Source organism: Hordeum vulgare, chromosome 6H, assembly GCF_904849725.1.
Source record: "Hordeum vulgare subsp. vulgare chromosome 6H, MorexV3_pseudomolecules_assembly, whole genome shotgun sequence".
NCBI lineage: Eukaryota > Viridiplantae > Streptophyta > Magnoliopsida > Poales > Poaceae > Hordeum > Hordeum vulgare.
Window position 1 is genome coordinate 425,144,319 of NC_058523.1, and position 16,374 is coordinate 425,160,692.

General features: G+C 44.1%; 1 protein-coding gene across 1 annotated transcript; it reads left to right on the top strand.

Moving 5' to 3' along the window:
• The first annotated feature begins 11,354 nt into the window (after window positions 1–11,354).
• LOC123402221 (hippocampus abundant transcript 1 protein-like) lies at window positions 11,355–15,175 on the top strand. Its single transcript, XM_045096114.1, has 13 exons — window positions 11,355–11,875; window positions 11,974–12,085; window positions 12,171–12,283; window positions 12,522–12,877; window positions 13,150–13,225; window positions 13,570–13,656; window positions 13,825–13,905; window positions 13,999–14,031; window positions 14,181–14,234; window positions 14,321–14,362; window positions 14,459–14,537; window positions 14,633–14,703; window positions 14,801–15,175. Exons 1-13 carry the CDS (start codon window positions 11,711–11,713, stop codon window positions 14,888–14,890), a joined length of 1,359 nt encoding a protein of 452 aa, XP_044952049.1. The 5' UTR covers window positions 11,355–11,710; the 3' UTR covers window positions 14,891–15,175.
• Window positions 15,176–16,374: the final 1,199 nt, after the last annotated feature.

Sequence of the window (16,374 nt, forward strand, 5' to 3'; positions counted from 1 at the left end):
ATCCTAACCATAAAACCTATCAAGGGCAAACCTATACCTTGCACCTCATCCTCTTGAGCTAGATGATGATGATCTTGGCTTACTCAAGATGGACCACCTTTCTTGATTGTGTTGGCTTGATGAAGACTAGTTGATTGCTCCCCCATACTCACTATGGGTGAGCCACTCTTCAGCATATCTTCACAAGTCCATTGCCACCACAATGGACGGCAGGCTTCAAGCATGCTATCTTCTTGCTGATCCACTTGAACTTGCACATCGCAATCTTGATGACGATCACAACTTGACGTCATACTCCATGGGTTGTATGAGATCTTCCCTTTGACGCAAGCCCATGGAAACACACCTAACCCCCACATAGAACTCTCACGAACACCATGGGTTAGTACACAAACACGTAATGGACAATGCTTACCATACCATGGGATCACTTGATCCCTCTCAATACATCTTGTACGCTTTGTGTGTGATCATCTTGATTTACTCTTTGTCTGAGATCTTGATCAACCATTGATGATGATCACAACTTGACGTCATACTCCATGGGTTGTATGAGATCTTCCCTTTGACGCAAGCCCATGTAAACACACCTAACCCCCACATAGAACTCTCACGAAGACCATGGGTTAGTACACAAACACGTAATGGACAATGCTTACCATACCATGGGATCACTTGATCCCTCTCGGTACATATTGTACGCTTTGTGTGTTGATCATCTTGTTTTACTCTTTATCTGAGATCTTGATCAACCATGTGTCTCTATGACCATTCTTTGGATAATACCTTGAATACCATCTTGGTCATCATATAAACTCCTTGAACCCAACAGATGGACTTCAAGAAGTGCCTATGGACAAATCCTTTAAATGTAACTTAAGGCAACCATTAGTCCATAGGAACTGTCATCAAGTACCAAAACCACATATGGAGATATATGTTCCAACACTCGGGAGCGTTTTTCCTCCTATAAGACTTTGTCCAGGGTTGCCCCTTGCTACAAAAGGGATTGGGCCACTTTGTTGCACCTTTGTTACTTTTGTTACTTGTTGCTCGCTATGAATCATCTCACCACACAATCACCTGTTACCGACAATTTCAGTGCTTGCAGATTTTTACCTTGCTGAAAACCACTTGTCAGATCCTTCTGCTCCTCATTGGGTTCGACACTCTTACTTATCGAAAGTACTATGATTGATCCCCTATACTTGTGGGTCATCAAGACTCTTTTCTCGCGTCGTTGCCGGGGAGTGAAGCGCCTTTGGTAAGTGGAACTTGGTAAGGAAACATTCATATAGTGTGCTGAAATTTATTGTCACTTGTCACTATGGATACTAATCCTTTGAGGGGCCTGTTCGGGGTATCTTCACCTCGAACGGAAGCATAAAGAGTTGCCCCTCAACCTGTTGCACCTACTGAAAATATTTGCTTTGAATTTCCTTCGGGTATGCTTGAGAAACTGCTGGCTAATCCTTTTACAGGAGATGGAACATCACATCTAGACTTGCATCTAATCTATGTAGATGAAGTTTGTGGTTTATTTAAGCTTGCAGGTTTTCCCGAGGATGAGGTCAAGAAGAAGGTATTTCCTTTATCTTTGAAGGATAAGGCGTTGACATGGTATAGGCTATGTGATGATACTGGATCATGGGACTGCAATCGGTTGAAATTGGAATTTCATCAAAAGTTTTATCCTATGCATTTAGTACATCGTGATCGGAATTATATTTATAATTTTTGGCCTCATGACAGAGAAAGCATCGCTCAAGCTTGGGGGAGACTTAAATCAATGCTATATTCATGCCCCAATCATGAGCTCTCGAGAGAAATTATCATTCAGAACTTCTATGCTCGGCTTTCTCATGAAGATCGCACCATGCTTGACACTTCTTGTATCGGTTGTTTTATGAAGAGAGATATTGACTTCAAATGGAATTTATTGGATAGAATTAAACACAACTCTGAAGATTGGGAGCTTGAAGAAGGTAAGGAGTCAGTTATGAATTTCACGTTTGATTGCGTTAAATCCTTTGTTGAGACAAATACTTTTTGTGACTTTAGCGCTAAGTATGGACTTGACTCTGAGATAGTAGCTTCATTGTGTGAATCCTTTGCTGCCCATATTGATCTCCCCAAAGAGAAGTGGTTTAAATATCATCCTCCTTTAGAAGTCAATGTATTTAAAAACATTCCAGTTGAAGGGAGAGTCATTGCCTATAATGATCCTGTTGTTCCCAGTGCTTACATTGAGAAACCACCTTTCCCTGTTAGGATAAAGGATCATTCTAAAGCTTCAACTGTGATATGTAGAGGCAACATTAGAACACCTACACCCCTTGATCAAATTAGAGTTGAACCTAACATTGCTATTATCAAAGATCTTCTGCCCGACGATGTTGAGGGACATAATATTCATTTCTGTGAAGATGCTGCTAGAATTGCTAAACCTCACGTTAGAGACAAACATAGGCATGTTGTTGGCACGCCTGTGGTTTCTGTTAAGATAGGAGATCATTTCTATCATGGTTTATGTGACGTGGGTGCTAGTGTTAGTGCAATACCTCAATCCTTATATGATGAAATTAAAGACGAGATTGCACCTGTTGAGATAGAGCCTATTGATGTCACTATTCAGCTTGCCAATAGAGATACTATTTTCCGTGTGGGAATTGTTAGGGATGTTGAAGTCTTGTGTGGTAAAACGAAGTATCCTACTGATTTCCTCGTTCTTGCTACCGCACAAGATAGCTTTTGTCCCATCATATTTGGCAGACCCTTCCTCAATACCGTCAATGCTCATATTAATTGTGAGAAGCAAACTGTCATTGTTGGCTTTGAAGGTGTGTCACATGAGTTCAATTTCTCCAAGTTTCGTAGACAACCTCATGAAAAAGAGTTGCCTAGTAGGGATGAAACTATTGCCTTAGCTTCTATTGCCGTGCCTCCTACTGATCCCTTAGAGCAATACTTGCTTGAGCATGAAAATGATATGCATATGGATGAAAGGGATGAAATAGATAGAGTTGTCTTAGAACAATATCCTATTTTTAAGAATAACTTGCCCGTTGAACTGCTTGGGGATCCACCCCCACCAAAGGGTGATCCCGTGTTCAAGCTTAAACAGTTGCCTGATACTCTTAAGTATGCTTATCTTGATGAAAGAGAGATATATCATGTTATTATTAGTGCTAGCCTCTCGGAGCATGAAGAAAAGAAGTTACTAAAAACTCTGAGGAAGCACTGTGCTGCTATTGGATATACTCTTGATGATCTTAAGGGCATTAGTCCCACTCTATGCCAGCACAAGATCAAAACTGATCCTGACTCCAAACCAGTTGCTGATCATCAAAGGAGATTCAATCCTAAGATGAAAGAGGTAGTAAGAAAAGAAATACTAAAGCTCCTGGAAGCAGGTATTATATATCCTATTGCTCATAGTGATTGGGTGAGTCCGGTGCATTGCCTTCCTAAGAAGGGAGGCATTACCGTTGTCCCTAATGATAAGGATGAATTGATCCCACAGAGGATTATTACTGGCTATAGGATAGTGATCGGTTTGAGGAAATTAAATAAAGCCACTAGGAAAGATCATTACCCTTTGCCTTTTATCGACCAAATGCTAGAAAGGTTGTCTAAACACACACACTTCTGCTTTCTAGACGGTTATTCTGGTTTCTCCCAAATACCAGTTGCACAATCTGATCACGAGAAAACTACTTTCACCTGCCCTTTCGGTACCTTTGCTTATAGATGTATGCCTTTTGGCTTATGTAATGCACCTGCCACCTTTCAAAGATGTATGATGGCTATATTCTCTGACTTTTGTGAAAAGATTGTTCAGGTTTTCATGGATGACTTCTCCGTTTACGGGTCTTCTTTTGATGATTGCCTTAGCAACCTTGATCGAGTCATGCAGAGATGTAAAGACACCAATCTTGTCTTGAATTGGGAGAAGTGCCACTTTATGGTTAATGAAGGCATCGTCTTAGGACATAAAATTTCTGAAAGAGGTATTGAAGTCGATAAGGCTAAGGTTGATGCAATCGAGAAAATGCCATACCCCACAGATATCAAAGGTATAACAAGTTTCCTTGGTCATGCTGGTTTCTATAGAAGGTTCATTAAAGACTTCTCTAAGATTTCTAGGCCTCTTACCAATCTCTTGCAACAGGATATTCCTTTTGTTTTTGACGATGATTGTGAGGAATCCTTCGAAATACTTAAGAGGGCTTTGATAACTGCACCTATTGTTCAACCACCTGATTGGAACTTACCTTTTGAAATCATGTGTGACGCTAGTGATTATGCTGTTGGTGCTGTTCTAGGGCAAAGAGTCGATAAGAAGTTGAATATTATTCACTACGCTAGTAATACTCTAGAAGTGCCCAGAGAAACTATGCTACTACGGAGAAGGAATTTTTAGCAGTCGTGTTTGCATGTGAAAAGTTCAGGTCTTACATAGTTGATTCCAAATTCACTATTCACACTGATCATGTTGCTATTAAGTACCTCATGGAGAAGAAGGACGCTAAACCTAGACTTATCAGATGGGTTCTCTTGCTACAAGAATTTGATTTGCACATTGTTGACAGAAAGGGTGATGATAACCGAGTAGCAGATAACTTGTCTAGGTTGGAGAATGTTCTTGATGACCCACAACCTATTGATGATAGCTTTCCCGATGAGCAATTGAGTGTCATCAATGCTTCACGTAGTGCACCGTGGTATGCTGATTATGCAAACTATATCGTTGCCAAATACATACCACCTAGTTTCACTTACCAGCAAAAGAAGAAATTCTTCTTTGACTTGAGACATTACTTTTGGGATGATCCTCACCTTTATAAGGAAGGAGTAGATGGTGTTATTAGACGTTGTGTACCTGAACATGAACAGGGACAGATCCTACCGAACTGTCACTCCGAGGCCTACGGAGGACACCATGCGGGAGATAGAACTGCACACAAGGTATTGCAATCAGGTTTCTATTGGCCCACTCTCTTCAAGGATGCCCGTAAGTTTGTCTTGTCTTGTGACGAATGTCAAAGAATAGGTAATATTAGCAAACATCAGGAAATGCCTATGAACTATTCACTTGTCATTGAACCATTTGATGTTTGGGGCTTTGATCATATGGGACCTTTTCCAAAATCCAACGGGTATACTCAAATCCTAGTTGTTGTTGATTACGTCACTAAGTGGGTAAAAGCTATCCCCACTAGTAGTGTTGATCACAACACTTCTATCAGGATGCTTAAAGAAGTTATTTTCCCTAGATTTGGAGTCCCTAGATATCTAATGACCGATGGTGGTTCACATTTCATTCATGGTGCTTTCCGTAAAACGCTTGCTAAGTACGATGTCAACCATAGAATTGTGTCTCCCTACCACCCTCAGTCCAGTGGTCAAGTAGAGCTAAGCAACAGAGAGATTAAACTAATTCTGCAAAAGACTGTCAACAGGTCTAGAAAGAATTGGTCTAAGAAGCTCGATGATGCACTATGGGCTTATAGAACTGCCTATAAGAATCCCATGGGCATGTCTCCGTACAAAATGGTGTACGGTAAAGCATGTCATTTACCTCTTGAGCTAGAGCATAAAGCTTATTGGGCAATCAAAGAGCTCAACTTTGATTTCAAACTTGCTGGTGAGAAGAGGTTATTTGATATTAGCTCGCTTGATGAATGGAGAACTCGGGCATATGAGAATGCCAAGTTGTTCAAAGAAAAGGTTAAGAGGTGGCATGATAAGAGGATACAAAAGCGTGAGTTCAATGTAGGTGATTATGTCTTGCTATATAACTCTCGTTTAAGATTCTTTGCAGGCAAGCTTCTCTCTAAATGGGAAGGTCCCTATGTTGTTGAGGAAGTATATCGTTCCAGTGTTATCAAGATCAACAACACGGAAGGTAATTGTCCGAGAGTTGTAAATGGGCAGAGAATCAAGCATTATATCTCAGGTACTCCCATAAATGTTGAAAGCAATATTATCAATACCATAACTCCGGAAAAATACCTAAGGGATATTTATCAGCCTGTTTCAGACTCCGAAAACGAAGAGGTATGTGATTCGGTAAGAAAACAGAGTCCAAAACTTTCCGAGTAGGAAATTTTCTCCGTTTTGGAATTTTTGAAAAAATAAAAAAATTGGAAGTAGTCGTGAAAGTGCGCGAGGAGGCGACAAGCCTGCCCGGCGCGGGCCCACCCCCTGGCCGCGCCGGGAGGGCTTGTGGCCACCTCGTGCGCCTCCCGGACTCTGTTTTCGTGCATGGTACTCCTTCTAGTCTGGAAAAAATCATTATATATACTCCCGTTTGGTCTGACCCCTGCATCACGCAGATTTCCTCTGTTTTTCGTTTCGAGCTTGTTTTCTGCCGCAGATTTAGAGCAAGATGTCGTCTCAGGAATCTGTGGGGGAGAACAATCTCCCTCAAGTTTATGGAGAAGTAAGTGCTGATATGAAAAGGATGGAGGTCATGGAGGCTAAGGAAAGGCTACCTAAAGAAACCAAGGGCAAAACCAAGGAGAGGAATCAGGCGTGGGACGAAGTGCAATCTGTGCTCAACAGGGAAGAAGTTGAGGAAGTGGATTTCCTCCAACCCTACCTCCACCTACTGTCTCCATCCTTGATTGAACTCTTGAGGTTTTGTGAAACAACCCGTGCTCGCAATACTTGTCTCACTCGTGAAGTTGTTTTGCTGGAAAAACATATCGCAGATCTCCAAGGTACAAATCAAATATTAATGGCCCTCTTGGAGTCAAAGATTGCAACAACTCCTCCACCATCACCACCAAATGAAGACAACAAAACATGGGTATGGGCAATCCCCTTGGCTTGTGCCAAGCTTGGGGGAGTTTCCCCGGTATCGTATCACCATCACATCTTTTGCCTTTACCTTTGTTTTAGTTTTCCTTTTCAGTTTTCTCTTTCTCTAGTAGATTAAAAGTCTTAGTGTTTTAGTCTTTAGTTTTGCTTTGTGTCACCCCCGATGTATTCGAGCTCGTGAGCCATATAATAAAGAGTGTCTTAGTTGAAGGGCTTTGCCTCTTGCCATGATCAATAGAGTGAGAAAAGAACAAAAGCATGAAAGATCATCTAATGATCTTATGGGAAGTGATGGCATCGCATATAAAAAGAATGAGGATTAAAACTTGTTGAGGGTAGACAAACGTAGACCTTGGTCATGGTTGCAATTAATAGGAAGTGATAAAGAAGGAGAGGTTCACATATAAATATATCATCTCTGACACCATCTATGATTGTGAACACTCACTAAACTATTGCATGCCTAGAAGTAGATGTTGGACAAGGAAGACAACATAATGAATTGTGTTTGCTTGGCTCCGAACAATGTTATATGATTAGAGGTCCCTTAGCATGTGATGATTGCTTCCACCTCACATTAGCCAAACCTCCCGCACTAAGTAGAGATACTACTTGTGCATCCATAAACCATGAACCCAGTTTTGCCATGTGAGTCCACCATACCTACCTATGGATTGAATAAGATCCCTCAAGTAAGTTGTCATCGGTGCAAGCAATAAAAATTGCTCTCTAATATGTATGATCTATTAGTGTGTGGAAAATAAGCTTTGTGCGAACCTGTGATGAGGAAGACATAAAAGCAACAGACTGCATAATAAAGTTCTTTATCACAGGAGGCAATATAAAGTGATGTTCCTCTACACTAAGAGGACACGCATCCAAACCTCAAAAGCGCATGACAACCTCTGCTTCCCTCTGTGAAGGGCCTATCTTGTACCTTTACTTTTTGCCCTTGAAAGAGTCATGGTGATCTTCACCAATTCCCTATTTCGCCTTTATCTTGGCTAACGTCATATGCTTGGGAAAGATCTATATTCATATGTCAACTTGGAGGTAAGTATTCATGAATTATTATTGTTGACATTACCCTTGAGGTAAGCAGTTGGGAGGCAAAACTATAAGCCCCTATCTTTCTCTGTGTCCAGCTGAAACTTTGATCTCATGAGTTCCACGTGAGTTGTAGAAATTGTAGAGAACGAAAGAATGATTGAGTATGTGGATTTGCTTTACAAGCTCTTATTTGACTCTTTCTGATGCTGTGATAAATCGCAATTGCTTCAATGACTAAAGGCTATCGGTTGTTACTTCTCGGTAAGGTTCTTGATCCATGCTTTACTTTGTGAAGGAATTATCACTTTAGCATGAGAGATTATATGTTGGTATTTCTGTTCTGATCATGATCATGATCATGATGCATGCATGTTTGTATCTTGTTTTGTCCACACCTCTCTCCCTAAACATGTGGACATATTTATTGAGCTAGGCTTTCGCTTGAGGACAAGCGAGGTCTAAGCTTGGGGAGTTGATACGTCCATTTTGCATCATGCTTTCATGTTGATATTTCTCGCTTTTTGGGTTGTTATTTCACTTCACGGTACAATACTTATGCATTTTCTCTCTTATTTTGCAAGGTTTACATGAAGAGGGAGAATGTCGGCAGCTGGAATTCTGGCCTGAAAGTGGAGCAAGTTTGAGATACCTATTCTGCGCAACTCCAAAAGCCGTAAAAATCAATGAGGATTTTTTTCGGGAATTATAAAAAATAATGGGCCGAAGAAGTGCCGGAGGGGCACCAGGGGGTGCCCACAAGCCTGCACGGCGCGGCCACCCCCTAGGCCGCGCCATGGGGGCTTGTGGGGAGCACACTGGCCCGCTGGGCCCCCTCTTTTGCTATATGGAGGGTTTCGTCCAGGAAAAAATAGAAGGAAGCTTTTTCGTGGATTCGCCGCCGCCACGAGGCGGAACTTGAGCAGAACCAATCTAGAGCTCCGGCAGGACGATCCTTCCGGGAAACTTCCCTCCCGGAGGAGGAAATCATCGCCATTGTCATCACCAACACTCCTCTCATCGGAGGGGACTCGTCACCATCAACATCTTCATCAGCACCATCTCATCTCCAAACCCTAGTTCATCACTTGTAACCAATCTCCGTCTCACGACTCCGATTGGTACTTGTAAGGTTGCTGGTAGTGTTGATTACTCTTTGTAGTTGATGCTAGTTGGATTACTTGGTGGAAGAGTTTATGTTCAGATCCTTGATGTTACTCATTACCTCTCTGGTCATGAACATGATTATGCTTTGTGAGTAGTTACTTTTGTTCCTGAGGACATGGGATAAGTCATGCTAATAGTAGTCATGTGAATTTGGTATTCGTTCGGTAATTTGATATGTTGCATGTTGTTTTTCCTCTAGTGGTGTTATGTGAACGTCGACTACATAACACTTTGCCATTATTTGGGCCTAGAGGAAGGCATTGGGAAGTAGAAAGTAGATGATGGGTTGCTAGAGTGACAGAAGCTTAACCCTAGTTTATGTGTTGCTTCGTAAGGGGCTGATTTGGATCCACTAGTTTAATGCTATGGTTAGACTTTGTCTTAATTCTTCTTTCGTAGTTGCGGATGCTTGCGAGAGGGGTTAATCATAAGTGGAATGCTTGTCCAAGTAAGGGCAGTACCCAAGCGCCGGTCCACCCACATATCATACTATCAAAGTAACGAACGGGAATCATATGAACATGATGAAAACTAGCATGACAGAAATTCCCGTGTGTCCTCGGGAGCGTTTTCCCTCCTATAAGACTTTGTCCAGGCTTGTCCCTTGCTACAAAAGGGATTACCGACAATTTCAGTGCTTGCAGATTTTACCTTGCTGAAAACCACTTGTCAGATCCTTCTGCTCCTCGTTGGGTTCGACACTCTTACTTATCGAAAGCACTACGATTGATCTCCTATACTTGTGGGTCATCACGCCCTCGCAGTCCCCGCCTGCGCCGCTGCACGGTGAGGAAGGTCGTCGTCCGACTCGGAGGCATCATTGGCGATCTCCAAAGCCCAAAAAGCGGCTACCAACTAGCCGAGGGGAAAGGGCACAGCAACCAGCACATGTGCCGCCGCCGGAGCCACCCAAGTCCGGCAAAGGGGAGCGGGGGTGGAGGGGGGAGACGGCGAAGCCGAAGATGTGGCAGGGGAGGAGTATGCCGAAGATGTGGTAGGGGAGGAGCTGGTCGCCACCGCGAGGACAGTAGGTGCGACGGGGGAGAGGACAGCGGGAGGGGGAGGGGGGAGAGGAGAGCCTCTCTGAAACCAGGCGTTTCACGATTTCGTTAAAGCAGATTACCATGCAGTTCAAAAAAAGCAGATTACCATGCAATTCAAAAAAAAACAGATTGCCATGGGAGTTGTCATTTCGGGTGATGGACTATCTTTTGTTGTTGCAAGATCAAGGTAGTATGATTTGATCCAAAATACTCACCGCCGAAACCGCAGCTTGCCATTACAGGGTCACCCTATCTTCGGAGTTAGGATTTGTTAAGGACATGTACAATGATTAATAAGATAGTCTTATCTTAAGTCTTGCATGTAATTTAGGGATGACAAAAAAAGAGTCTATAATGAATCATCTCTTAGCCTTATCTTCTATAATTAGCTATTTCTAAAAACATGATGAGACATATTGTGCTAAAAGATCACCTCTTATCTTCTCTTAAATAAAAGAAGGCACATCTTTTTTCCGAATTCTCTGTCCTCCACTTCATCATTTATCCTATATGGCACTTCTAAGATAACACCATTGTATATGCCTTAATAGGGCTAGTACCAGTGAATATAGTCATGTCCTCGAGCTCAAGCATATTGTAGTCAAGCCTACGAGGGGTTGTTCTGATTTTTCTTTAAACATGTAAACAAGAAGTGCAAACAAAGCAACTTTCATATCTAACTGCAAAACCTATGATCTATGTCGATCCGGACTGCACCTGGTCCCGTACATGAATCACGGTTGCAGCCTTGCTGCAGAACCAATCAGCACAAGCTCGCTGACTGAAGAAAAAACCGCCTCACCGGCCACTCTCGATGCGACATCAAATCGTATCAGCATTCAGCAAGCGCAGCACACCACACCACAAGGGGGAGGGGGCTTCCCCCACCGGCGAAGCAAACATCCTAGGGAAGTACCACATCAATCAAGCCCGTCGTACGTGTGCAACCGATCATAACCGCACAAGGAGCCAACTGCGGCCCATGATCTGGGCACATCGATAAGCAGCTTTTCACAGAGGATGCGAGACCCGCAACGCCAACAGAGCATAAACCGGATTAGATAGACCCTTCCAAGAGGAGTCCCAACCCCGCAAGCCACACCCAAGATCCAATCACCCAGTCGAAAGTAGGGTGGAGTGCACTCCAAAGCACGCACTGCTGCTGACTGCTCCGTCCGACGACGCTGCCCATGCGTAGAAGCAAGCCACCGGAGCGCGGCTATTTTTTCCCCCTCCCTCTCGCGCGCTGTCACCCTGTCGCGGTCGCAAGCAGCAACACCACTAGCCACTAGCCCAGCCCGGTGGTATGGCGTGCTCTCGGCAGATCGTACACAGGCCGTAACAGCCGGAGGCGCGGTTACAGGACTGTCCCGTCCGTTCGGGCTAGCTTGGCGAAAATGGGAGCGTCGCCGTTAGTGATAGGATCTGTCAGGCGGCCTACCACCCTAAGCAAGAAAGAGCCACGGTAGCTCTTACTTGAAGCATCGCATTTGTTTTGTCGTCGCGCGCCATGAGTGGGGTTTATAAGGCACCCCCTCCCCGTTCCCCGGAACGATCGACGTGATCGCAAGCCGCCGCCAGAAAATATACAGGTTTTGAGGCGGTAGGAGACGGCGGCCGCGTAGGAGATGAAGGACCTAGTGGGGCTGGGGCACTTGTTCGTGGTGGCATTCCTCTTCCACTTCTCCTCCTTCATGGTGCTCCCGGCGATCACCGACGTGACCATGGAGGCCGTCTGCCCCGGCCGCGACGAGTGCTCCGTCGCCATCTACCTCAGCGGCTTCCAGAACGCCGTGAGCGCGCAATCTCACCACGCATTTGCCTCCGCCTTCTTATGTTTCTACTCCTTTTTTTTCTTTACATTGGCACGTACGTATATATGCGTATGCAGATCACGGGGCTGGGGGCTCTGGTGGTGACTCCGATCGTCGGGAATTTGTCGGACAAGTACGGCCGGAAGGCGCTGATGACGCTGCCGGTGACCGTCGCCATTTTGCCCCTCTGTATGCGTGATTATTCGTTTTCGTTGGCGAGGTTAATGTGGAGCGGGTATGTGATCAATGATCATTCCTTGTTTTGCTTTGGCAGTTATACTGGCGTGCAACCGATCGGCGGTGTACTTCTACGTCTACTACGTGGTGAAGATCCTCGCCGGGATCTTCTGCGAGGGCAGCATCCACTGCCTCTCGCTTGCTTACGTGGTAAATTAATACGGAGTACCAATCTACTACAGTATCACTTTTTTACGGTAACACCAGATATACTGTATATCGGTGTAATAACCGCAGGATACAGAAAGGATGTGCTTGGTATTACAAAAATAAAATAGTAGAACCAACGAGAAACTAGCTGACCGGCCCACGTGTCATTGCAACACAAGCGTGGGGGTCAGCCGCTAGTTCGTGACCGCTGACTGACCAGGCGAATTTTGTGGCGCAGGCGGACCACGTAGGGACCAAACGGCGAGCGGCGGCGTTCGGGCTCCTTTCAGGCGTGTCGGCGGCCGGCTTCCTCTCGGGGACCCTCACGGCGCGGTTCCTCGCCACCTCCTCCACCTTCCAGGTCGCCGCGGCCGTCGGGACCGCGGGAGCAATCTACCTCAGGGCGTTCGTCCCGGATTCCGGCGCCGCTGTCTCCTTCGATGACGATGCCTGCGATTCCCTGCTCCAAGACTCGTCCTGCTCCTCTGCGGCTTCGTCTTCCGCTTCCTCCGATGAAGAGCTGTCGCCGAGGCTTCCGCCTTACAAGGGCGTGCTGCCGTCGCCGTCCGACATGGTCGCGCTCCTCACTGGCAGGTGAGGTTTCTGCTGCGTGTTTCCGCTCTGAAAGTAACTGAATATGGAGTGGTCCCGTTCAAAAACTTACCACAGCATCTGCACCAACGTTCGGATATTACTACGTAGTACTAGTACAATTTTGTCCACTTTTTTTTTGAGCCGGGCTAACAATTTTGTCCACCTCAAATCCTCAATCAGAGTAATCCTGTAAGATAGCACCTCTCACATCTCAGTTCTCACTGAAGAATCATGACTAGTGTTTGTTGATGTGTGGTTACTGTTCCTTGCAGTTTGACCTTGTCAACGGCGGCCATGATTACTTTCTTTTACAGCCTCGGTGAACACGGTCTCCAGACTGCATTACTAGTATGCATTTCTTACTCTCTCATGTCCAAGTTGACCATTATTTGGAATTTGAACTGCAAGGATCAAAATTCAGAAGTCTTGTTCAAGAAATATTTCACAAGAGAAAAAACAAATATTCACAGTGCCCTCTATTGCACTGTTATAATTCAGTCTTTTAATCATTAGCACACTATTTTGGCAAGAATTTTCACTAAGGGAACCCATAATTGTTTACTTCTTGATCTGATAATTGCAACAGAGTATCTGTTTTTTCTCTTATCTGTAATACACTTGTGCTACCTGAAATCACAGTTTCCCTTCAAAAAAGGAACACGGTTTAATTTTTGACTTATTTGCATTTGCAGTACTACCTGAAAGCGCAGTTTGGTTACAGCAAAGACGAGTTTGCTAATCTAATGCTGATTGCCGGTGCTGCGGGAATGATCTCACAGGTGCCAATACCATTGTAACTGCAGACTAGCTTGCAGCCTTGAATTTCTACCCATGTCAAGGCTCCGTAGCTGTTTTTCCTATTAAAAAAAATCAAGGCTGCTAGAGAACTTATTCACATTCTTATATGCATTTTACCTTTTATTTGACTTCCTGTGACACCTTTGCAGTTAACAGTAATGCCAATATTTGCCCCAATTGTTGGTGAGGAGATGCTACTTATTGTTGGGCTGTTAGGAGGATGCACTCATGTAAGAGCCCTTTATCTAATCGTTTCAGTTACTTGCTGAAGTCTTTAGCATACTGCGGTTTTGATCGTTGAATAATTGCCAAATATTTTGCAGGTTTTCCTGTATGGCATCGCATGGTCGTACTGGGTACTTCCTATGGCCTTTGCAACTGCTTCCATATTTTCGTGCATTTATCTGTTGCTGTGTTGACACAGCGAAATAAGCAGGCGTAGTGCAGCGGTGCGATAGTGTATTTCTACTTTATGTTCTCTAACGTTACCGCAATTATCTCACAGGTACCTTACTTTGCTGCAGCGTTTATAATTTTGAGTGCTTTTGTTCACCCATCTGTAAGCCATATTTTGCTCACCTTTTCGCCTTCACTTCCTTCCGAGAAGTTCAAAAGAAACTTTATTGATCTTTTCAACTTCTGTAGATAAGGACCAATGTATCAAAAAGTGTTGGATCAAATGAGCAGGTAACTTGAGTAGTTGCTGATGTTTGTCTTTTATTACCCAACATTTTACACCTGTGACTTTGCTCATCAAAAAAATTGTTTGGTGTCCCCTTCCAGGGAATTGCTCAAGGGTGCATATCTGGAATTAGTTCTTTTGCCAGCATATTAGCTCCACTTGTCTTTACTCCCTTGACAGGTATGGACACATAAACTATGGGATGCAAGTTTTTTCAGTCTTGGTTTCCCTAATGGTATAGAATTAAAATCAATCATCTTGTTTTCTTGTGTCAGCATGGTTCCTTTCGGAAACAACGCCGTTCAACTTCAAAGGCTTCAGCATTATGGTTGCTGGTTTTTGTACGGTAGGCGTACAGTGGAACAGCTTTCTGAATTCTGTTCAATTCGAAATTTATTTGCCACATGTTACTAAAGGTTTGGTGACATTTTTTTTTTTTGCAGCTCATTGCTTTTGTCATCAGCATTAGGATGCGCGCGGCGAGATGTGGAGTTAGCGAGAAAGTGAGCCTTGTGCAGCATGAGCAAGCATGACATACACAACACCCTGATTAAGAGTCATGCTTCCAGGAGAATGAATGACCGTCGACATGCAAAAGCACCTTTCTCTATTATATGAACGCTGCAGATGTCGAATTGGGTAGTGACATGCAAGTTTTGCCTGGTGTAAACACTGTCCTACCAGTAGATAGCTCACCGGAATAGTTAACTGTACGTAGCTTGCTTCAGAAAGGGAGTGAATGGGTAAGCACTTAGCATTCAGAGTTGGCGCAGCGCTGTTCCTGAATGGAGAATGTATGGTGGATGAATTGCAAAGTACTCCCTCCGTTTGTTATGTACATACAGAGGTAGTAATATGTAAATACAACTACTTTTTCTACATACAGAGGTAGAAATATGTAAATACAACTACTTTTTTTAAGCATTGCAAAAGACTTGCCGTTTTCATTAATTAACGAGAAGGTTTAGACTAAGCCATAGAGCGGCAAAAGGAAACATAAAAGGGGCTCTCCAATAACATAATAATACTCAAGTGCTTGGCTCCTGCCAACGCCCCAAGATGGGCTTCCTCCTTGATTTTCGCGATGACAATGTCCGTCGGGGCTGCAGTGGTGCAAAAAATTCTCGTGTTTCGCTCTCTTCAAATTTCCCACGAGATAGGCATAATCAAAGAGACGATGGCCTTCCGGATCGAACCTCCACCATTCACCGCCTTGTGCCACCAAGCCTTAACTGAGTCTTCATGCCGCCAAGCCAATGGCGAGGAATTGTGGATTCCTAGCCAAATACAAATCTCGTTCCAAATTCGGATTGTGAACCTATATTGGAATAGCGTGTGAGCAGCAGATTCCTATACTTGCTTGTAGAGAGGGCAAAGCCGCAGTTTCGCCATCCCCGTCGTTGCAACCGATCAGCCGTCCACGCATGATTAACAAGGCAAAGAAAATCGTAGTAGTCATAGGACAAAAGGTGAGCCCGGCAAAGTGTGCCATGTAGCCAAGGACATTGTGTATTGTTTTTTAGGATCGTGTCACATCTATCTTGGCTGAGGGTAGTACCCGCAAGCATCTCCCAAGGGGCAGTTAACTCATGGATACGAGACAAGGTTAGCCCCTGCTGGGCACCGATCTTACGTCCCAAAAAGTGTTGTCAAGAGCCTTGCTGACCACGCACGTCTTCTTTTTTTATATCTCGAAGTCCTTAGGCATGATGTCTTTGGGTCAGAGACCATTACGCCACGTTGATTCCCATAATTAAGCATTTTTACCATCTCCGATGGAAACACACTTGGCTGCTGCAAAAAGATCTCTGCATGCTTGGCTGCTGCAAAAAGATCTATGTCACTCTCACTATAAGGTGCTCCAAAACCTGCCCAATTCTTGGTTGGGTAAACCCACACGTACCATAGACAACGCAACCGAAGGACAGTCACAAATATCTCAATGTTGAGCACTCCCAATACACCATAGATCTTGGGCTTGCACACGAGGTCCAAGTTAACCTTACACTTGTCGCTG

Coding starts and splice junctions, on each gene's coding strand:
- LOC123402221 (XM_045096114.1), top strand. CDS start 11,711: ATGAAGGACCTAGTGGGGCTGGGGCACTTGTTCGTGGTGGCATTCCTC. Junction 12,878..13,149: donor GTCGCGCTCCTCACTGGCAG/GTGAGGTTTCTG, acceptor TGTTCCTTGCAG/TTTGACCTTGTCAACGGCGG. Junction 14,704..14,800: donor TGGTTGCTGGTTTTTGTACG/GTAGGCGTACAG, acceptor TTTTTTTTGCAG/CTCATTGCTTTTGTCATCAG.